Raw genomic sequence first — 24,620 nt, 5'->3', positions numbered from 1 at the left:
ATACATTTGACCTATTCAGACTAATTTAAAATCTTAGTTCATTCATAAATAATCATCCATGATTATTTATGAATGAACTTATTTATGAATACATCACAACGGACGCCACAACTAGACAGTGCTCTCAGAAACTAGTGCTCGTGTGAAGTCACACAGAAAGCTTAGATGGCCGTGTGTATCAGCAGACCTCTCATTCTGAAGGGCTGTGCTCATCGGGTTGACCGTGGGGCTGACTGACTTGTTCCTGTCCCAGATAAGAAGCAGCTCTGCCATGCGCTCCTCTGCACACTGAGCTGTTAAACGAGCCTCTGCATCCTGATCCCAACAGTCCTCCATCGTTTCCTTTAGGGAACGAACCGCCTAATAAGGGAGATGGGGATTGCATACAATCATCCGCTGTAAAACAGCCTCCCACACTTCAGTACAACGAATCCGTATACACAAAACCATGCTAATTCCCTGCAGTCTTTTGTGCTTGCAAGTTTTTATGATTACCTGCAGCTCAGCTACAAATACTCAGCTGAGAGCATTCTTAACTCCGGGATCGAAAGAAACCAATACAAATGCCAAGTTGCTATGATGATCTGAAGCACACTAGGGTGCCAAAAATGAGGTTGTTTCTCTTACACAAACTGAACAGAACACACACGCAATCTCACCAGACTGTTCTCTTTCCAAGCTTCGGGGAACTTTGGCCTCTGTTTCTCTCGGGAAACCAGAACCTGCATGTCCTCGAAGGATGGGTGGTTTCCTACCTCTGCCTGAAAAGCCATCTGGTACTCTGGTACGGTCTCCCCTGGAAACACACACACACACACACACACACACACACACACACACACACACAGTTATAACACTAAAAGAACTCAGTTCCATTTGTTTGTAAACATTTGTAAAACAGTGTAAAAATCTGAAAGTAAAAACAATAAGTCTGACTATGTGCCATTAGTACAGGTTCAGCTCATGAATAATATAGACGATTAATTAGACACTGACTTCAATCCACCATGGAATGCATAACACTGTAGGGCAGCAGATTACCAAGACTGAACTCAAAAAGCCTTACACGGGTGGTGCTGCCTTATTCAAGAATACCATGGTAACTAATAAAAAAGTATACACCTGAGACTATCAACTATCAGACTGCCGTCTGGATGTGTACCCGGCAAAAGTATTTCAGTGGACTGAACCAAGTACTTGAAAAAAGTACTGTAGTAGAACTGACCAACATATGAGCAATTCTAGTTTTCTCAACATGATCCAGCTCGGATTCTGTAGTAGATCCTCTGCTGCAGTTTATCCAGTCACGTGCCTTTATGTAAATTATTTAGCTGAAGGTATCAGGCCAGAGACTAGCAAGAGCGTGAGGAACATTAGGTCACAAATGGGAGGTTTTTCGATTTATTTTTTTTAATAGACTTTCCTAGATTTTTCATTTGATTTATTTTGTTTATTTATTCACTTTGGTCTGATTAGCAAACCAATGACATAGCTTTAACAAAAAAAAAAAAAAAACCCAGACGTTAACAAAAACCATATTTAAAGACCTAGAACTCTGAGACTGTCTTCAAAGCGGTATTCAAAACTGACAACATGCAGCACCACTATGAAAGAAAATCCCTTCAGATTGTTTTATTTATATCCATAATCATCAGCGGTTAAGCATTAAAAGGAAACTGGTTTCGCCATTCAGTCATGTTAGAACAGTCTCCCTTTTCCCGTGAGGTCCACTCCATCTTTAGCTATATTCTTTTGTGTTATAATGTTAGTTAATGTGAAGAATTTTAATGGTTTGTACAGCACTTTGGATCAACTGCTGTTGTCTTTAAATGTGATTTATAAATCCGTTTGACTTGTCTTAGGTGTTTATCCAGAACATTTTGGTTAAATATCCCTGGTAGAGAATACAGCATGCTATAGAAAAGCTCCTAAAAGTAGCTCAAATCTTTCTACAGCCATTTCGCTTAGCAAGCATAATGCATATTGTATAGACTCCTAGATCTCACCTGGAAAAAGGTCTGTGCAGCGCATGAAGGTCTCCCAGTATATCAAGCCAATAGCATACATATCCACCTGCTTTAGAGCCGATTCACAGTCCCTCAGGTTCACTGCTCCTTCCAGCACCTCCGGGGCCATGTAGCGGATTGTACCCACCTACACGGGGGCAAAACACTGGTATGAGAAAGGAAATGGCAGCATATTTGCATAGTACACCTCAGAATGAGCTTTGAAGTTAAAGAAAACAAATAAATAAATAAATCACAGACGATAAAACGGGGCCATTATATGAAACATAATTTGCACATTCATTTTGATCAACATGCCTCACTGATAGCAGCGTTCTCCTCCTCTCCGGGTCGGACAAGACGGTTTCCTGTTAGTTTCATGGACAAACCGAAATCACTGATCACACACGTGCCGTCGTTCTTGACCAGAACGTTTCTGCTGTTCAGGTCCCGGTGTGAGACTGCAGGTTTATACGTATCTAAGACAGGGAGGGAATTGTTTTCATTAGCTTTATTTTCTGTTACAGCGGATTAAGGGATTATGTATCTATTGATGGTGCACTACGTCTTTGTATCACATAAACCATAGTATGTGAAATTTGTGTTGCTGTATTAAGAAAAGTTAATTATAAGGAAGCAATATCAATTTTAGCAGAAACTGTATTGTATTTTATTTATTTAATTAATTTAGCAATGTACTGTTTTGTTGCTAGAATTTAACCAAATTGTTCTTATGACAAATTCCAAAAAAAATAAAAATCATTAACTATATATGCGCTCACTGTATAGGGTATAAAATAACAGAACTGTAGAACTTAGAAGACCAAAAGAAAACCATTTGAAATTCAGCCACAGGAAAAGCTTATCAGAATCAGATAATGTCTACATTAAGCAAGCTCAGCAACACAAGACTCATTTAACCACAAGTTTAGGAACTGCTGATTTTCTACACTTAGGCTACTGACAGTAGATTATACCAAGATTAATGCCATATGTAATGTAACGCTGCTCCTTGCACATCCAAATGATTAGGACGCAAATGAGAAATGCATTTTACTGCTACTAACAAAAAGTCAACTCAATCTATCTGAGAAAAAGGTCACGAATCTGAGAAGCAATACTATAAAGAAAAGCTAAAATGTGAGAAATGTAACCCCGAAAACTGTATTTAAAAATAATTAATAATATTAATAAATCACAATAAGGTTTTAATCTCTTGCTCCCTATTGAGCAAAACCTGGTGACTTTAATAGCCTTAGGTACTATTTCTACACTAAGGCTGCCAGGAAACAAGGTCTGTCCTGCGAAATACTGTAATGTAGCAAAACAAACTCCATTAGCACCAAAAACATGCACATTGTACAGACAGCCACCAGGTGGCAGTGCAGCAGTTGGTGTAATGGCAGTGAATTCCCATGCTCCTCTACTGCCTGTATGTGTCTGAACTTCAGGGTCTAATGAAATCAAAGCTTGGGGGGGGGGGGGGGGGGGGGGGGGGGGGCGAGAGAGAGAGAGAGAGAGAGAGAGAGAGAGAGAGAGAGAGAGAGAGAGAGAGTGTCAGTCAGCACAGAGTTGAGCCAGACGGAGACCCAGTAAGCATCTCTGCCACAGCTCTCTGGCACACTGCCATTACCAGGGCAACTACAGGAGCAAAACACACAAATTAGCCCCATCTTATCTGTACTGCTCCTGCTGTTGGCCCTTTAAAAGACCAGGTGACTGCAGAGCTGTTAAAATTTTGCAGACACCCCATGCTCACCATTTCTGTTCTCTCCCTTTCTTCCTCGGGCCTAATAAGCAGCACTTTTGACATAAAATGCCTGTCTGGATATATTTTTCACGGGTACATCTATGTGCTACTACTGGGATTTGACAAGAGGGCCACTGTTCTTTCAAACAAAATGACGCAGCATGAAAGATGGCCCGATGTCTGATTCTTGTTTCAGAAAAAAAAGAAAAAGAAAGAAAAGTGTGACCTAGATGTACAAATCAGAGTGTCTCTGAGGTGGATTCAAACTGCCGGCCTATGGGAGGATTTGCATTGCTTTTTTAATCCAGTGTGGTTAAAAGCATGTAACAGCCACACACAACAGGGTGGACTCCACTTGTATACCCTGCTCACTCTTAGCTTACCTGGCCACTTCTAGCAGATGGGAACATCTGTTATGAAGTTACTCTTCATTTGAAAGAGAATTACGGCATAAGGAGCTGATGAAGTTCTAGTTATCCTTATTGATGTTAAAAGGTATTAACTCCATAAACCAAAGTACCGAACAGATACATGCCATATATTTGTGCAGTTTGCTGTATGAAACATAAGCCAAGACAGATGGCCACTGAGTCTCATCTGAATTCTGGTGAAATTTTATAATCAGCATGTGCAGCTTTCTTATCCACCAGAGTTGAGTATAAGAAATGAATGTGTGTAAAAATGTGCATCTGAAAGAAAGATTGGAGATCATGTTTCTGTGTGTATGTGTACAGAAGCTGAAGGTGACCCTGACCTCCTCTTAGCAGCTCGGTGTGTAGGTAGGCCAGTCCTTTGGTGACTGAATGGGCGAGACGGCAGCAGCTCACCCAGTCTAGGGCATGAAGACTCAGGTACCGACACAGAGAACCCTACAAGAGTACACACACACACACACACACACACACACACACACACACACACACACACCATTTAGGCTGAGACACTTTAATAATGCACTCACCCTCAGTGCTCATGTGGGGGTTGGTAATATTCATACCAAAGTTCCTAATAAGTATCATGGTGTAGTGTTCACCCTTCACGCTAACACATAACGTATTTCTATATACACTGCTAAGCTAACTGAGCTGTGACACAATCATTTTAATGCAGGGAAATCAGGAACAAATGTTCCTGCAAAAGACCGGCCAACTCCACCATATGCTAAATGAACGTTTTTACCTTTCTAAATAGTTTTCATAATTATATTAATCAATTATTTGTTGCAGCCCTAATGGCTACAGTGATTAGCATGATAATGGTTGCCCACAATAGTCAATTCTGGAGTGCAAGTGTACATAACACAAAACCACCAGGCTCCAGATCTTACCCCACAAGGGACACTTTCTACCCCATAAGAAGTATTTAGAGTCCTCTCAGTCAGCCTAAGAGCTGTTATTTTTTCTGAGAGGAAATGCAAACATTTGCCTTTGAGTACTCCCCCCCCCAAACACCCCGAGTTTAAAGCTGCGAATGTAATTCCACCCAAGGTAAATAATTAGCAGTGGAGTGAAACAAGAACAAACGGGGCAGTGTGTGAACAGCGTAATGTCTGTCTGTTCAGACACAACAGAAAAAACATTCATTCCTGCGTCACACCCATACACACATGCTAGACAGGTGTGCCTGTTGTAACATGTTACACTGTGCAAGAATGTGCTGCTTTCAAGATCAGAGGAGAAGCACACAGTTGTTCATGTCATTAATCTAACTTGTCTAAGGGACGGCTAATTAAACTGTTAGTCTGATCGAACAGTCGACAGTTGTAAGTAGTGGTAAGTTTTTTTAGATAGATAGATAGATAGATAGATAGATAGATACCATTCTGTAATTCAAATACAGCCTGCTATCATTAACTCAACCCAAAGAGGTAACCGACAGAAAGAGAGATCAAGTGAGAGAGAGAGAGAGCATGAGCGGGAGAGAGCAAAAGAGAGGGAGCGTGAGAGCGAGTGTGAGAGAGCGAGTTAGAGAGACCGAGTGAGAGTGAGCGACCGAGTGAGAGTGAGCGACCGAGTGAGCGACCGAGTGAGAGTGAGCGACCGAGTGAGAGTGAGCGACCGAGTGAGAGTGAGCGACCGAGTGAGAGTGAGCGAGTGAGCGACCGAGTGAGAGTGAGCGAGTGAGCGACCGAGTGAGAGTGAGCGACCGAGTGAGAGTGAGCGACCGAAGTGAGCGACCGAGTGAGAGTGAGCGACCGAGTGAGCGACCGAGTGAGAGTGAGCGACCGAGTGAGCGACCGAGTGAGAGTGAGCGACCGAGTGAGCGACCGAGTGAGAGTGAGCGACCGAGTGAGCGACCGAGTGAGAGTGAGCGACCGAGTGAGAGTGAGCGACCGAGTGAGAGTGAGCGACCGAGTGAGAGTGAGCGACCGAGTGAGAGTGAGCGAGTGAGCGACCGAGTGAGAGTGAGCGACCGAGTGAGAGTGAGCGACCGAGTGAGAGTGAGCGAGTGAGCGACCGAGTGAGAGTGAGCGAGTGAGCGACCGAGTGAGAGTGAGCGACCGAGTGAGAGTGAGCGACCGAGTGAGAGACCGAGTGAGAGTGAGCGACCGAGTGAGAGTGAGCGACCGAGTGAGAGTGAGCGACCGAGTGAGAGTGAGCGACCGAGTGAGAGAGCACAATGAGCTGGTACACAACACAGCAGGCAGTAGGAGAAGAGTGTAACACCATCCGAATCTAGAAAAATTCCCAGCCCAGATAGACCGGCTGGACATCTGACTCCGCTCTCATCATGGCCAAAAATATTAAGAGGTGTTTAAAATGAAAGCACAGAAATAAGGTCAGTTGAAGGTAAGCAAGGGAAATTTTACACTCTCTTACACAATCCAGTCAGAGCTGGGTGAGTTGCAGTGGCGAATGGATTAGTACTCACATGTGGGTAATATTCCATGACCAGCAGGTACTCCATGCGGCTGTCCGCTGTCAGACGCTCGTCTCCTACGATGAAGCGGGCTATGTTGTCGTGCTCTAACAGGGGGATTCGGTAAATGGCTCGCTCGTTGACAAAGTTCTGACGGTTCGTGTAGCTGAAGACCTTTACTGCGACTGGACGCTCATCCAGAGAGCCTTTGTAAACCGAGCCGTAGCGGCCACGGCCAATCAGCTGAAAAAGACCGTCAGAGGAATCTTTGATATAAACTGTATAGTACAGATTAAAAGTCGGGGATTAAAGTGAAGATGCGCACCTCCAGTAGCTTCAGACTGTCTAAATCCACTGAGGGCTCAGATGCTGCTGCCTCCATCATGTCCATATTGTGCAGACCCTGTTTACGGTCTCCTGAAAAGCCAATGACACACACACACTCAAATCACAATTTCAATTTCATTGAGATCCACAGTCATGTAGTAGGTATTCTATCTCACCTGTCAGCATGCGGTAGCCAAAGAAGATGGCCACGATGAGCACGGCTACGACTGAGACAGATGCCAGAGTAATGAAAATGGCGTCTTTACGGTGCATAGGCTGTTGGTCCGCTGAGGGGACAGAAAGAGGTAAAGTGTGGTCAGTATCGGAGACTCTTTGTTCGAATGTAGCTACAGACCTGTCCAAGTTTCCGGAGAATAGGAAGTTGTTAATATTCAGAACAGCACGTAAAGCTTAAGCTTTCCAAGCTGTGATGAATCTCGGTCTGGCTCACAGAATCTTCCAGAACATTTCTTTCCTGCAATGACACTACAGTTCAATGGACTTATCTCTCTTACATTCCTTTGGTATTTGGAGGTGTAGTCTGAAAAATGAATGAACAAATAATAGATGACATCCAAAGACCTGCCTCTCACGGCCTACTGGAGCGGAAATCAAATCATCAAAATAGCAGCCCACATCCCTACTGCTCGCAATAAATCATTAAAAAGGTCACAACACCTTCTCAAAACCCTCAGACTACAAACAGTAGGAGATCACAACAAAATGTGATTAGATGACTGCATAAGATAAGGTGGAAATGCTGTATGTGAGCCAGCAAAGCCAACTGGATTGGCATGGAAAGCGAGGCTTTACTGTCTCGGACATCAAATAAACACATACGAGCACACCGCGTTACTTTCCCTCTGCACCGAATCTGCACAGCATCACGCGACCATAATCAACATACATAATGTCATTTCAACCACAACAGTTTGCCAACCCTGCACACTAGTCAACACAAACGAACACAGAAACAAATCTGCCCATAATTGAGGTCAATGTTTTTTTTTAATCTGATTGAACAAATATGCTTCCTATTTAATCCATGTTTCAATCCAACATCAATCAAAATGCAACTACTACTGTCCTGCTGATATTGCCCTCCGGAGTCCATTTCCCCCCAGATACATGCTTGAGTAAAGAGTTTCAAATAACACGATCCCTCGTCCTAGCACTCTAGACAGAGAGAGAGAGAGAGAGAGAGAGAGAGAGAGAGAGAGAGAGAGAGAGAGAGAGAGAGAGAGAGAGAGAGAGAGAGAGAGAGAGAGAGACAGACAGACAGACAGACAGACAGAGAGAGAAAGAGAGAGAGAGAGAGAGACAGACAGACAGAGCTTCACACCTATTTACATTTTATCCACAGGATGTGTGTGTTTACAATATCAGGACGATTTGGCAATTTCTCTCCACAGAGGCCACTCGGGTGTCAGTTCAGTCCCTAGTCATCTCAAGATTGGACTTCTGCAATTCGCTCCTGGCAGGTCTTCCCCTGAGTGCCATCCAACTACTATGACTGATCCAGAAACTCCTCGAGTTTCCCTTTACTGGCTTTCTGTAGCTGCCTGCATCAAATCTAAAACATCGATGCTTGCCTAAAAAGCCCAAAACAGACCTCACGCCTACCTGAATGCGCTTCAAACCCCACTCACTCTGCACCTCACTCCCTTCTGCCTCCAACACGGCTTAACTCAATCCAACATCTCTCAAGGTACAAGAAAGACGTGCATCAGGACTCTGCTCTGTGCTAGCACTGAATGAACTTCTCCCAGGTGTCCAAACACCGAAGACTTCTTCAACAACAAAAGCAGACTTTGTATTGTTTTTGTTGCAGTACCGACCCATTGTGCTAACTGCTCTCTAACAGGGTTTACCAGGCTGATGGTATTCTTAGACCCTGATCCATTTGTACTAGCATGAGGATATATGTTTTTATGGAGATTACAAGTCACTTCTGTAAGTCCACTAATGCTTTAAATGTTAATGTCAGTCTCTCTCACCCTTATAAACAATCATACAAAAACTTGCAGACTGACTTGCACGTACTGTTTACATGTCCTGGAGCCAGTAATGTTTGGCCTGGAGGCGAAATGTCTGCCTGCCCTTCCTTGTGTACCGCCTATGCATTCACTCCCCTGCTTCCACTTCCTGCACTTCTCTCTTCATCACTCCATCCATTATGGGCTCTCTGCTTACTTCCTCCTCTCTGCTTACTTAAGCGCACTATCAGTCCTCACCGCCCCTCTCATCTCACATGCCTTTCTCTATCACTGCTCCAAATCCCCGCTCTTTCACTCGCTCTCCCATTCTCTCTAGTATACTGTTACCTTTCACACAGAGCTGGGAGTCAGACCAATGGGCTATTGGTCCAATGCAGAAGCATGAAGTGATCTGATACAGAACGAGCCAACAGGACAGAGCTGGTGAATGGATCTAATAAACACTCGTCATGTATTTACCCCTAGTCTCAATGATCTATTCACAGCACTTTTCCCCCTTGGCAGTGTGGCAGGCAGGGTATGGTAACAAATCAATCAGTGATCCATATTTTGTTGTTCTCACTGACAAGTGATCAGTCCCATAAATAAGTACCCATGCTTAATTTACCTGGGTACCACATGTACCACAGGAACATGAGGCTGGAGCTAGAAATAGAGCAGATCATGAGCAATAGACCAAGGGTCATGAACTGTCAATCAAGTAAAACGACTGGCATTTAAATAAAAATAAAAAAAAGGAAAAATGAAAGAAATGCATAATACCATACCAAACGGTTTGTCAAAATAGTATACAACATTTTGTACTCGTGTATATAATGGTTTACAAGTTAAAACTAGAATAAGTGGCGTAGGTTTGAGATAGAGCGGACCTAGCCAGAATCACTTTTTCTACTAGATAGTATAAAACAGAAATCTTCAGCAGTAGTGTCTGATAACAGTCCCACTGATTCTGTGTAAACAGCTGCCTTATGTCTCTTCATATAAAGCCAAAATCAGACTTCAAACTAAAGCTCCTCGATTGTTGCTGCTGTTAGTGATTAATATTGACAATCTATTCTTTTCTTCTCCTTATTCCAGGTTGAGATAACCAATTATTATTTTATATTGTGTATCCATTTAATATTACAGATGTATTATACATCTAACGTTTGCCTCAGGTTTGTGTAGACACAAATATACGTTGGCTCGACCAGAACTGGAGCTAATGAACACGTCCCATCAAGACAGAATATCGATTGAACCCGAATATCAACCTTGTACACAGAGAGCAGGTGCATCGGTGGTTGTAAGAGATCTGCAATGTGCCTGTATCGATGTGGCATTATTACGTTACGTCCTTGTCCTCTTCCGTGGCTTGTCTAATGTGGTTTCTTCTGCTCTCCTGTCTATGGCAACAGAGGGATAGAAGCAGTCGCAGTTTCCCTGGGCTACCAACCTTACTCACAGATCACACTCCCACTCCCAAACTGCATAGCAACCCACACCCAGCTGCAGTGCTGTCAATCACACTCCTCGCGTTCACCGAAACGAGCTGCTTCAGGTTTTCTTGGAAACCCTGTTTATGGGAACTGCATCAGCAAGCGCCCTTGAACCCTTTATAGGCAGGGGAATGAAGGGTGTTCCCATGTGTTTCATCAGGAATGCGGTAAATGCATTGTTGTGTGCATCCTCAGTTGTTTTTAATGCATCACTTGCATACTTTACAAAAGGAATATTAAACAATAAAACATGTTTTCGCTCATATTTATAACCGATACTTTAACGTACAACACAGTAATGTATGGCCTTCTTTCACTGAAGATGACAAAGCCCTGTGCTGTGGCTGTCTGTACGGTTGCAGCTGCACACTTTTGGAGAATTTAGTGCTCAGCAGCATGAATTTGTAATTAGACTAAACAAGCACAACGATCAGCTAGGGCATTGTCTGTGGATGCACAGATGTGTGGTCATACAGGTATCTTTACCCCCATCCCTGCGGGTAACAACAATAAGTCCGACAACGACGGTCTCATATCTACAGGCACGTTTAGTTTCAACCAACGCTGCACAGTTTGTTAATAAACATTCAGTATATCAGCTAGCATGCTCTTCTACATCCTGCTTATGTGTAGATGTGTCCGATAATTACAGAAATGTAAAATTACACCGACTGGGCATCGTTATCTGAATCTAAAAGTCAATAATATTGTGGTTAACAGCGCTTATGTAGTGTAAATGTTTGACATAATTGCAAAATGGTCATATCTACTGCAGTATCTACTGCAGAGACTGCTGGGTGAAATCCCATGGGCATGGCTGGGAGTCACATCTGTCTAGAGAGGTATCTAATATCTCTCAAATGACACGAAAATACGTCTGGAACCGGAATCTCGTTCCTTTCATTATATCATGCATACGCAATTCCCTCTGTTTCACATTTCATATGCGACACATGGCCTTGGTCTTGATGCAGAAGATATTTTAATTTCATAAAACCAATTTATCCTTGCAGTTATTAAACATAAATTGCCGCCACTTGTCTCTTGAGCATAAATGCATAAGAGAAATGGTCCTGAGCGAATCAATTAAGTTCATTCTCCTGCCATGCCAGCCAAGTTAGCAGGCTGGCAGAGCAGTCATCTAAATGGCTGGAGTGGTAGCATGGGAGGCATACACAACACAAACACCATGACAGTCTTCGACCCAGAAAAGTGGCATCTCATGCTTTCGTTCCACACACATCATTTTACAAATAATTCCCTCAAGATGTGTGCTTGCATGTGTGTGTGAGTGAAAGGTGTGTGTGAGAGAGAGAGAGAGAGAGAGAAAACAGAGCGCGCTGAAGGGAAAATAGGAAAGAAAGCATGCTATTGGTGGCAACACACACAGCACAGATCCTTCACAAAGCTCTATGAAGAAAGGCAGACAACATAGTTGGAAGCGAAAAAGTCCAATTAATCAAAAGTACAACGTACGCTGTTGGAGTCTAATTTGAACCTAGTGTTGTTTTGAAGCAGGGTGTTTAATAGCCAGTATGTCACCTGACAAGGGTAATCTCATACTTGTTGATTGCTACCATTGATCCTTTTATTGGAGGAATCTCTCCTCCATCTGAGACAAATCAACATCTAACACTGAATCTCTCAGCCTGTCTACCTCACACCAAAATGTTTCCGATCTGTAACCAATATAACCTCTTACAATTGGTCCAGTCTGCAGACATAAAACATACACTAGCTGAACGCACTGTTCTCTGTCTCTCCGATGGTTGGTGTAGTACTGCAAATAAACCAGTAACGTGCTCTTGATCTTTAATGCAAAGTTCGTCAAGACTCTCTGCAGTAGGAAGTAATGCATAAATTGAGACTCAATAATAGACGTATAGACTACGCCATACTTTGACTGACGTATGTGGTGATTTCCACGTATGCGCAAATTGCACAGTCAGTCGGTAATGTCATTCACAAACCTCCTTACAGTAGTCTAGCCTGGCAAACAGAATGGGCCTAATTGCTCTGAGAAAACAATTTGCTTGTTTGCCTTATAACTCCGATAGGGCTATTACTAGAATATTAATAATTCCCATAAAGCCCTTTTTGTTCCATTTTCAATCCATCTCCAGCATTCAAAATATAAACTAGATTTCCACAACGCAGAAGTGCTAACAAGAAGCCCACAAGCCTAATCATCCAGGAGATGAAAGGCAACTTGAGAACTAAACTGCAGTACTTCATCCAGGCTTGTGCATAAAACATTGTTTGTTGCACCATTGTCAAAGCCCCGCTTGTGTGTTATGGCTGTAATGAATTACGGATACAATGGGGCTATCAGCAGTTTGACAGCAAGTGATGACACAGAGTCTTTCCTCTCTGGTTTGTTGACACACAAGTCTTTTCCTTTTACGGTGATTATGTCTGTCACTGTAGATAATTAAACACAGAGTCAGACGTCTCCTATCGAAGAACTTCCATCTAGGAGCCCTGCAGCAACACTGCCAATGAAGCATTTCCTCAGAAGATAACACACCACGTCCATGCACTCTCTTGAGGCTACTGTTCCAGTACTCATCACGGGCTCATTGAAATTTTTTATTTATTTATTTATTTTAAATCTTCATCTTGATGATCTAGCAATTTCAATTTGGCTGTCTGAGCCCTCTGTGACCTCCTATCATGAGGAGACGGCAGAGTTATGCAGTTATAAACAGAGTTATAACAGAGTTATAACCTGAACCGTTTAAAACTAGAAACAATTGAGGATTTATACAGATAGACCTGGTTTCAGTGTAAAACAACCAGCTCTACCTGAAACTCAAGAGCCCCACCCTTTCTATCTACCTCTACTATCTACCGAAGGACTTTGTGTTAGGGTTGAGAATGTGAGAGTTGAGATATAATGTGACTGACATGAGAAAAGTAAAAGGAAAGCATACAGTGGATTGAAATAGAAAGGAAAAAACAACCAAGGCAAAGCATTCTGCATTTAAATGCCATAGGTCTGAATCCTGATTAAGAGCAGATAACTGAGAGAATAACAAAAGGCAGGTAAGATCAGCCTACAAAGGGAAGGGAATGCTCCAGTTACCCTCCACCCGTTAATCTTCGTTCAGCCCTCAACACAATGAGAAAAAAGCTCCTTCTGAATCAAGGACCTGCCTCTGCCGAATGTCTAGACGTCTACAGGCAGGCAGACAAGCTGGATGTGCGAGTTCAGATTTCACACAGCGGGATGAGTGTCTGTGACCATGACCCACGTGACCCTGAGCCACTTGACCTGTTTGGCCCCAGTGGAGAGAGTGCTGACATGGTCATGAATCAGAGTCACAGCTGGCCTGATTCTGCTGAGGACTACAGCAATACCTAATCAATCACTGAGACTGCTGTGTTTTAGGCTCGATCTTAACCTGCCATGGACTGAGTGAGAGAGAGTAATGAACCTGTGGCCCATAATATAACATACAAGTATGCACAGTAATTCCACCAGAGTAGGAAGTGGCTTGACTGGACTTCACGAAAATGGTTTATGCCTTCACCTGGATACTGTAGACTTGTACCTTAGAACTACTGCTGCTGCTGCTGCTATCATAAAGACTACAATATTCACCCTGAGCATCCTTTCAACACGCATACTGCTTGAATTTACATAATACAGTTGAACTGTAATGATTTATAATACCATTATCCCATCTCCCTTGAGCTCCACTCAAGGTTTCTTCCCGTCAGCTGATGTGAGTTTACTGCCAATGCCACCTCTGTCTTGCTCATTAAGTATCTAAATATACAAGAGACAGTGTCTATTGTTAAAACCTCTATATTTCCTCATTAAGAAGACTTAGACATAAATTTACAAACAAAACAGCATAGAAATCCACCAAGAAAGCTTAAAAGTCATAGACAAAAAAAAACAAAAAACAAAAGCCAAATGCAGACATGACTGCAGGTTATTCTCCCAGGTTGCCATTCTGCTGTCTGTAGGCCACCCACACATCTACGCAGGCTTACATTTTAAACCTCATCATTAGTGACACACAGGAATGTCTCTACGATTACCCCAAACTCTTTCCTCATACAGGTCTTATACACACACACGTATGCTTTACATGTCAGGAAGGATGGGACATCTATCCTGCCCTAAAGCTTTATAATTGGAAAATAGATGGAAGGAAAGAGGGGGGAAAAGGAGGATCATAAATCTGAGGGATGGGCTTTTGTGAAAGTGGTTGACTTTGTAAGTGTATATTTATGACTCCATCAGAGAGGAGACAAGAGGGAGACTTGAGGCTGAGGGAAAACAGAGAATGGTGAAGACAGTGTCTGGAGGGAGCTCGTATTTTCAGCTACTCGCCTGCAATTAAATTATCTGCAAAGGTTAGTCCACGCTTGATCAATCAGCTTCTTGTGGCCTTCATGCCTGCTTTCATGCTCACACCCACAACCTTATAACAAACCTGAACGTACAACACATGCTCTCCATATAATGCATAACAGACGGTCTCGAACAAAACGGAGGCGAGTGTTTGTGCTGCTCACAAGGGACAGGCTGTTTTTATTTCCAGTGTAGGTTGGGAGTGGCGTAATATATATAACTAACTAACAAGGGAGTAGCTAAACAAATGCACATGCTCTCCCCGGCTCTGCTGGCTGCAAGGGTGGTATCTTCAGTGAGTTCGGTCATTAATCATCAGTAGTAGCAGCACTGCAGGCTTACTGCTTACTGAGAGACTGTTCACTGATGACAAACATGCAAGGAACCCCAAAACATACAAGTTACAGGCTGTGGGACACGCAGAGCCTGATCTCCTAAACCTAATCTCAACCACCATCTAACCTTCACAAAAGGCAAGGCCATGAGACTCCACATCTGGCTCTGGTCCGATAAGCAGAAAAGTGCTCTACAATAGCCGGGTGCAATTTTACGGCATTTTTACCTTTGGCTCAAATACGTCATCTGTAATTAGCATCGAATCCTGGCTCATCTGAGGGAGATGAGGCTTTGTTTGTCTTCAAACAGACAAATTCCTTTCTGAACCACAGACCAGTGCACAGAAATGGCATCCATATTATCTTATGGAAGATAGCAGGTACATACCTTTATTGTTCTTATCAATATTTATTTAATTAATCTGCTTCATTTAATTCATTTGTGTTTCTCGACCTTTAGTTTGACATTCAGCACTGTAGGCTAATTCTCTCACATATGGTGCGATTCACCTGAAACAACTATTTTTAAAAGGTGGAGCAGAGATCAGTTCCTCAGACTGCACCGGTGTTCAAAAATTGCTTTGAAACTCAATAAAACTTCCCAATCTTTTGGTACCTCAGGTGGGCCTGAGATAGATTGAGTGAGAGGATAGCCTTGAGAAGGAGGGGTTGAGGGCAGGTTAAGTCCTTAAGCTACCTCTGCCCCAACATGGGCAATCAGTATTCCAGTCATTATTGCACAGACAGCTAGAACTAGTGCACATGCACGCGCTCATGCCCACATCGACGACACAGAAAGATACCCTCAAGTCTGTACAAGGCCACAACAAAAATGTCTGTTTCCGAGTGTGTTTATGTGCAATTTATTGTATTATCCATTTAGATCACAAAAATGTCAAACACTACTTAATATTAGTTACACTTATATGTATTCATTTAGCAGACGCTTTTATCCAAAGTGACTTGCAAATGAGGAAATACAAGCAAAGCGATAGTCAAGGTGTAAGAGCCAGAGAAAGATTTATTTATTTATTTTTAAATAATGTGGGGTTGGCGTTTTAAGGGCTAGTTAGGTGTTAGCACGAAAGAGGTGGTTCTTTAGCAGTTTTGTGAAGATAGTGACAGATTCTGCGGTCCGGATTGAGGTTGGAAGTTCATTCTACCACTGAGGAACAGTTACTTAGAAGGTTCTGGAAAGGGACTTTGAGCCACGTTGAGTAGGCACTACTAAGCGTTGGTCGTTAACCAATCACAGGTTGCGTGAGGGAACGTAAGCCTTCAGGAGAGTGTCGAGGGAGGGCGGTGCTGTTCCAGACAAGGTCTTGTACGTGTGAGCATCAAGGCCTTGAATTTGATACGGGCAGCTACAGGAAGCCAGTGGAGGCAGATGAAGAGGGGTGTGACATGGGTTCTCTTGGGCTGGTTGAAGACGAGGCGTGCTGCTGCATTCTGAATCATCTGAAGAGGTTTGATGGAATTGGCTGGGAGGCCCGACAGTAGTGTATTGCAGTAGTGCAGTTTTGAGATGACAAGAGCCTGGACTAGGAGCTGTGTAGCCTGTTCACTGAGATAGGGCATGAGTTACATGGCTAAGCAGTTACATGGGTCTGGTAGTTACGTGGCAGTTACATGGCTAAGCTGCTGTCGGTTTTCCCCAGACTGTCTTCAACTCGCCTACTCCATGTTAAAAAAGCAACACAATGGCTCATACCTTGAAGAAAGATTGTGAAGATAATTGGACAAAAAGCTGTAGCTGGATTGCTCTACTGCGGCTACAGCATGTACGTGGTACAAAATCAGAAAACTCAGACAGAATATCGCAATACAAATCACCGTGTGTCATTTAATTTGAAAAGCAATCAATTAATCCAGAGGGAAGCTGCAGTGTTACACTGCTGTCAAGGGCTTGCTCGCTGGTGAAAAAAAAACACATTTCTATGAATAAAACACATCTGTAGAAATGCAGAGGTCACAGCATGAGCTACTGCAGGAAAGATGCACAATCCAGGTTGTCCAGAACATGAGAATATTTTAAGCGCTTCAAACAAACTCGTAAGTGTATTAACGTGACTTATGGTGTCAGATGCTGCGACAGATGCGTGTTGGTGTTTGTGTTCCAGACATGTTTCAGCACAGAACTGACATTTTTACCTTTACATCCTTATCTGTAACTGTAAGAAATTCACGCCAGAATTTCCACTTTACATGAAGGCTCGCCCTGACAGAGAGCGAGACTCTATTAAACTTCACTGAATGGGCGCGAGTCCACGCATGTGCGTCAATCAAACAGCACGCAATAGAAAGCGCATTAACCGTGTTCCCGGGGGTTTCCTCTGGGTACTCCAGTTTCCTTCCCCAGTCCCCAGGTAGGCTGACTGGCATGTCCAAAGTGTCCGTAGTGTACGAATGGGTGCGTAAATGTGTATGTGATTGTGCCCTGCTGTGGATTAGCACCCGGTCCAGGGTGTACCCCGCCTTGTGCCCATGGAATAGGCTCCAGGTTGCCCGCGATCCTGTAGGATAAGCGGTATAGAAAATGGATAGATGGATCGAAATAATAAAAAGAATAGTTTAATCATTGTAAAATTAATAGTATGAAAGAGTTTTGCCACTAGTACACTTTGCTATAGGAACATGCTATACAGAAGTAAAGTTGCTGGCTGAGATTCTACTGGGAATGCGTAAGTGGCGTCCATACATAGGGTGCTTCTTAATACTCAAATCGATGATTCCTTGTTTCTTTGCTCCTCTGTCCTCTAGCCCGTGACCCGGAAATCGATCAACGTCAACCATATCAATTCTCTAATTGCCTCGTGAGGAGGCGTGGAACGAGGAGTGAGGAAGCTTCCAGAAAAGCTAGGAGCTAAGATACAAAGGTGTATCCTATGCGGAAGCGTTTGTCAAAAAACCTGACGTGTGTATAAATTCCCCTCCCCCTTTACATCTGCCACAATCTCAAACAAAGCGTCCTTCTATGATGTGACGGAATTTTGTGTGAAATATAATTAAATAATAATTTAAATGATTATATAATTTAATAATAATATGCTTACAATGAGTATTGCAATTAATTGATCCTTGCCCGTTCGGATATGCAAAGCTCCACAAAAGATGCGTTACTCTATGCATTGTTTATTAATTCATAGCTGATTAACCCAGACATTTCACATACTATCAGTGCATTTTGCTTTATTAAGAATGTTGGTATTATCCAAGCTTGAACAATATAACGGCAGATCCCTGAAGTGCAGTGAGGTCATCCAGCTGTGCACAGTCATCAGTAATTGACGTCGCTTTGAAGTGACGCTTGAGAGAGCGACGATATTTAATTCGACATGCTTTGCTTCCTCTCTCCTCACATCTCATACTTGCATCCTTCCCTCGCATCCTAAGAGGGTGGAGCTAAGATGCCAGGGAAGCAACGAGGATGCACAAATAAGAAATGAGAAGCACCCATAGCAGTTTCGTTACCACCAGTACACACTGGAAGACTACAGCAAACTACGGTGACTCAAATAGCTCAAAAAAAAAAGGACGTTGGCATTTTGCACTAAATGACAAAAAAACAAGTAATATTTTCCCTGAATTTTCTATGAAATGTTCTGTTTGCTTGTAATTAAAGGGAGAACTATTGGATCAAATGTAATAGTTTGAAAGGAATAGTTTTTTGATTAATGAATTAAGTAAAACCTTGTGTGCTTTATTAGAAAAATTTAGAAGAACACGACATTCTGTAGAAGTTCAGTAATCAGCTTTAATATTTCCAAAACGGATTTAGCCTCATACACTTAATTACAATAACTAGCTGATAGAACTATTGCTAAAAATAGAAGAAAGACTTGAGACTTGACTTGGACCTCAGGTACTTGTGAACATACGTCTGTTATTTGTGTATTAAATTCTTTAAATACTTTTGATGCCAAAAAATAAATGAAAAAGAAAAAGAAATTCGGGTTAAGCAGCTTGATCCTTCCAGTCCATTCATGTTGATTGCCGACTATTGTATGTACAAAGTAAATGCCATATTCACCATCTAGATCCTAACATAAAGAAAACCAATGAGCAATAATGCAGAAGAACAGGGTCTACAGTTAAACTGGCAGTTGCTTCCCATGCCTCCTTTCATTATGTATTCCAACTGTATTGTGAATGAGTTATATTTATGTATTGTAATGGGATACATTAGTGAATACATTTAGAATGGTGTATTCATTATTCAGCTATCGATATTTCAAGTATTCTACCAAACCCTACCCGCATCCTCATCCTTTTGGAAGGCACTTAACACCTCCTCTCACCGATGTTCTTTAAAAAAATAAATAAATAAATAAAAAAAACGGGCATGCAGTTCTGTTTTGCCGAGGCTCTTCACACGAGGCCTTCTTTGAGCGCACCGGCACAACAGATCTGCTGCAAACTGCAACAGAAAAACAAATGAGTCACAGAGCTGAGCTCAGGCTTAATAGAAATGTACTGCCTGAGCACGCAAGCAAGGGCTAAACATAGATTCAAAAACTATGTTTCCATCTTTAAAATAAACAAGCTAAATCACATGAAATAACTATATGAATAAAAAGTATACATGTCTCTCTGTCAAACAAACTAAATGAATAAGAGCATAGGTCTTTTTTTTATGGTTGTTAAAAATGGGCTTTTTAATATGCTGACTCTGAGCCACCCTGACAGTGCCGTAACAGTCACTCACATTCAGCAGTGTATCAGGAAGGAATTGGTGTGAAAGAAGTCAAACTAGACTGCCAGAGTCTGATCCTACACTGTAAGAGGACTGATGGAGATTTAGCTTTTTACCATGCTGAACATTTATTTGCTCTGTAACTTTATAAGTTAAGGTTAGAAGTTAGAATGATAGTCAGATGATTAATCCTCATTACTCAGTCGTGAAGACACGATAGCCGGCTAGTGGCAATGAAAAGGTGCTCTTGGGTTTCTCTATATTGGTGCGTTTCAAACTTTGTTATATTGGGATGAAAGTGAGTCATTCGGGACTGCTTGACCTCGGTGTGCAACTTATTTATAGCTCAATGTTTTAGCTACTTCTTGCTCAATGTGCTTGACATGCTGGAGAACAAAATACACAGATTAGACGATTAAAAATGTGGGTAAGAAAATGAAGACGTACATCGGAAACCACCAGATGTGATTGCTTTGCTCGACGCTGTATTTTACTTGTACATGGAGTCACCTCTGACGATAGACGCGAGTCTACGCACCGATGTGCTGTGAGATTATAGATTACATTTTTTTATTTGCATAATGAAACTGCAGCATCGACATAAATCATAAATAAAGTTGTGAATACTTGGGTTGTGCTCCAAATCTCATTCTACTGCGCTAACTAGCTGACTATTTAGCATGCGTGCGTTCTGGTAAGCACTTGCACTTGCCGAACATGCGAGATTAATCTGAACTGACAACACGTACTACGAAAAGTTCTTCCACAAGCACCCTACAATAGCTGTTTTTCTATCAGAGAGTTTTTGAGTTCGGAGAGTATGAATAACATCAGGGTGGGTTCTATCCTTTACCACTTATTTAAAAAAAAAAAAAAAAAAAAAAAAAAAAAGGCCATCTTTTTTCCCCTGATTAATCTGTTGTCCTCCACAGCTCACCTTCTCTAGGCCCCAAAAGCTGGCACAAGGCCAAAATGGAGGCTACCTCACTCCTGTGATACACACACAATTGCTATTCAGAGGGCCAATGCTTAAATGACTAATATATTTTCATTAGCAAAGTGTTTGCGGGTTTCACTTCAGTAAACTATTTCCACTCATTATTCCACACTTTTCAACAGCAAAATAGAAAGATCGGTGGTTGCAATGTTTAGAGAGATATAAAGCAAAGAAAAAGGAATCAAAAGACTTCACGACTATTGGTCATAATGATGCAGACTCCAAGTGAAATAATTCACGGCTACAGAACATGACTGCCATTGATTTTTTTTTTTATTCCATCTATTTTTCACCTCATTGTTCTGCCATGTTTGCTCTGTGATTCAGTCCCATCCTTTCAACAAGCCCACTGCTTCTATAGAACCTCACTGAAAGCCACAAGAGAAAAAGGGGGGTGGGCAATGTGTGCAAAAGACACTGAGAAGAAAAAGAAGAGAAAAGAAAGAGAAGAGAGAGCGCATGGCACACGGGGAAGGAATGACAAAGAGGGAAAAGGTGCAACAGAAAAAGAGCAAGAGCAAAAAAGAAGTATGACAGCATTTACGGAGATACGAGAGTGTGCACAGAGAGAAGACAAGCATGGGGTTATGTCCTGAGGCGAGGCAGCACAAAGCTCAGGGCTGAGCAGTTGAACACGGGCTGAGCTGGATGCTGCGTGGTGTGGCGGCAGAACATATCAGTGCTGTTTCTATGGAGAACTCTCTCAGCCATGCTGTGTAGCTCAGGGTACAAGGTACAGGGTGGCTCCCTATGCTTCCAGTGAAAATCATTTTGGGATTTACATACGACACACAAAATTTTTTTACGCTTATCACTTTCGCTCCTCGTCGTGACACATTTCTAAGTGAAACAGCATATCTGGGTTTTTTCAGGACATTCTAAATTATTGTTGTGCAATGACTGATCGATTTTCCCTCTTTTCTCAGCTTCAAAATGGCTTGCTTTTCTCCCATAGAAAGCTCTCTGGTCTTCCTGTTGGTTTATCCTTTTTTAACAACAAATGTAGTCTTCACAGGTGAAACCCAGGGCTCAGACCAAGAGTAGACATTCAGTGCTATTAATTCTTTAAACAATCAATCTAACAGGGCACACCTGAGCAACAAGAAACATGTCAGTCACATGTTCCAATATTTCTGATTATTCAAAAAATGGGTGGTTTCAAACTAAAGGTGCCATTTTCTAAGTTGAACGCATCTAGATTCATTTCGTATTCGTGTTTTGACCTCAACCCCAAGCGTCTTCAGTGTATAGCATAAGCAAAAGAACTGACCTTTCTGTTCCGATATTTTCGAAGGGATCTATATGCATTTGTTTGCTGTTCCAATACTTTCTAAGGGTTCTGTATGTACTCGCACCGGTGCATGCAGCCAAGAACAGCAGCAGGTTTCTGGGAAAATAGTTTCCTAAAGTATGCTATTGGCAGAGCTCAAAACTCGATTCTTTGGGGTCATTTTTGTCCGTTTTCCAGAACTCCGGCACAGTTATATCTGATGGGATTTCCAAGAACAATCACACGCATTAGATGTACATACACAGAAGTCCAAAAGTCACAAAGACAAGAACAAAATGCTGACACTGATGTGGGACTAACCAGCCTAATGAGCCTCTTAGTGACATGAGTGCAATTAGGTACATCCAGATGCGTTTGATCAGTCACGTGGATCGTCAAAAAAAAAAAAAAAAAAAAAACATACGTAATAATGAATTTCTGGATACTGTGCGTGCTGAACAAGCTCATACCAGAAAATCAACCTCTCAACCAGGTTAATCTGATTGAAAAAAATGTATACTTAATCAATTACACAACAGAAAGCTGTTTTTATTCATGAGAGGATTTTCAGAGTGAATCCAGTCAATCTTTCATCCTTAATCTTTTTATCTGGCTATAGGCTTGAATTTATGGTGTTATTTTACTGCCAAATGTTGAGCACAATAGTTTCATCCTTGACCAGGATTGCATTTGGTTTCATACAGAAACACACATCTATACTTGAATCTATCCTGGTATTTCACAGTTTTGTTTTCTTAATGCTGAAAATCATATGAACACACACAATGTTACACCCGAAAGATTTTTTATTAGATTAATCTTTACATAGTGGAACTGGGGTGATAAAAATGGCCATCTGATTTATGTAACATAGACTTTGGAACAGCTACAAATCTTACTCTTACAACTTATAGTGGATGCTGAAATTCTATCTAAACCGGTACTCTGAAAACGGATACATCCTGCTTGTAACTGCCTTTATACGTCTGAGTGTGAGGGACTTCTCTTCGGTTTCCTAAATCAATGGGAATTTAGGGGGGGTAGTTACAATCTCGGTTTAAACTATTCTGGTTTACAGCTTCTGTCACGGTTCCTGCACTGCAAATACAAGAATGAATCCTGAAGGCATGAGTAGAAAAAGGTTACGAGACGGCAGGCTGATTTTGCTCGTGCATGCACATACAGAAAGGCTGTTTACGAGCAGAGTCATTTCAAGCCTTTGCACAGTATTGCGTATGATCAAAATAACAGCTTATGAACTATTGTTACTGTCTACTGCACTCACGATCTGACCACGTGCTAAATAATAATATGCTGAGCACCCCAGTGTCGAAATAAAGGCGATTCATTTACCTGCAAAATCAAATCAGATGGTGACTTTGGTGGTGGCAAAGAGCTAATGTTCATGCTAAACATGAAGCCTTGTGCGCAGTAAAGAAGTATGAAATGGTGTGAAACAGGGACTCACGTATGGTGGCACTGGTGGAACTGGACACCCAGTTTTCAGTGAAGTTCACGTTGCACATATTTGTGCTGCAGCAGCAGAAACGGTATGTGCCATTCTGGATCTGTGACGGTGTGTTGGTCACCACGCAACGGTCGTCATGGCAATCCTGCTGGTCACCAATGTAAGTCCAGCAGCCTGTGATCAAATGTTGATGACTGTTAGTAAGTGGGTCTGAGCAGAAAAGTACACGGATGTCACATATATACTACTATAACTGTCAGTTATGAGTAATCTTTATTTATTTATTTTTTAAAGTATATTAGTTGACCTTGTTTGACCAGGCGAATATCACCGTCGTGGGTTTTCTCCCAGAGACCATAGCAGCGGCTGCTCTTGCTGCACAGGATGGTGTTGTTCTCCCGTGACACATGCCAATCACCAGCCACACTCTGCTCATCAAACTGCTGGTGCTGGTCAGTAAACGCACACTCCCTCTCCTCACTCTGGGCAGCTGCAGAGACAACGAGAACAGAGAGAAAGAGAGATGAGGGCAAACACCACACATAATTTGCACTTTTCCTGTAGGCTGACTAAAATGAATTCATTTATGTTAAGGATAATCCCACTAAAGCAGGAAAGCATTAAAAGGCCAAACCAGAGCAACAGTGTAAAATCTTAATTAATCCGATGTAAAAGCAGAAGTCTGTTGGTGGTCCGAACACCTACAATGGCAGCCAAACAACAGAGCACCTGTGTCCTGTTCTGCACCTGCTGAGCCCCACAAGAAAGAAAAAAAAAAAAAAAGACGCTTCAACAAGTGCTATGACAATACAAGGTGGCCGCGAACAGCTGTCAGAATATGTGTCTACTTCAGAAAGTGGTATATACAACCAGATGTATAGATGTGTACATCAGCAATGACCATGGTCCTTAACATTTAAATCACTGGTGCTTTTGATTAGGGCTAAAGTCTACGTTAGCATACACAAGCCCCTCATCATGGCTCACTTGTTTCCAGAGAAATAAAAGAGGCTTTCAAGCAGCATTTAATGGCAAAAAAAAAAAGTGCCTAGCGATAAAGGCGCTGTGAAATCG

General features: G+C 42.2%; 1 protein-coding gene across 2 annotated transcripts in view; it reads right to left on the bottom strand.

The window, feature by feature from the left end:
- Positions 1–24,620, bottom strand: part of bmpr2b (bone morphogenetic protein receptor, type II b (serine/threonine kinase)) — a 62,614-nt gene that overhangs the window by 8,479 nt on the left and 29,515 nt on the right. For both annotated transcript variants that reach the window (XM_017469628.3, XM_053681066.1), the window contains exons 2-11: positions 23,854–24,036; positions 23,547–23,720; positions 7,119–7,229; positions 6,941–7,032; positions 6,628–6,858; positions 4,511–4,625; positions 2,325–2,485; positions 2,007–2,154; positions 660–796; positions 188–360 (exon numbers count right to left, since the gene is read on the bottom strand). In XM_017469628.3, coding sequence (XP_017325117.1) covers positions 188–360; positions 660–796; positions 2,007–2,154; positions 2,325–2,485; positions 4,511–4,625; positions 6,628–6,858; positions 6,941–7,032; positions 7,119–7,229; positions 23,547–23,720; positions 23,854–24,036 — 1,525 coding nt within the window. The remainder of the gene's footprint in view (positions 1–187; positions 361–659; positions 797–2,006; positions 2,155–2,324; positions 2,486–4,510; positions 4,626–6,627; positions 6,859–6,940; positions 7,033–7,118; positions 7,230–23,546; positions 23,721–23,853; positions 24,037–24,620) is intronic.

This window comes from Ictalurus punctatus, chromosome 6 (genome assembly GCF_001660625.3).
Source record: "Ictalurus punctatus breed USDA103 chromosome 6, Coco_2.0, whole genome shotgun sequence".
Lineage (NCBI taxonomy): Eukaryota > Metazoa > Chordata > Actinopteri > Siluriformes > Ictaluridae > Ictalurus > Ictalurus punctatus.
This window is presented reverse-complemented; position numbering and strand designations above follow the sequence as displayed.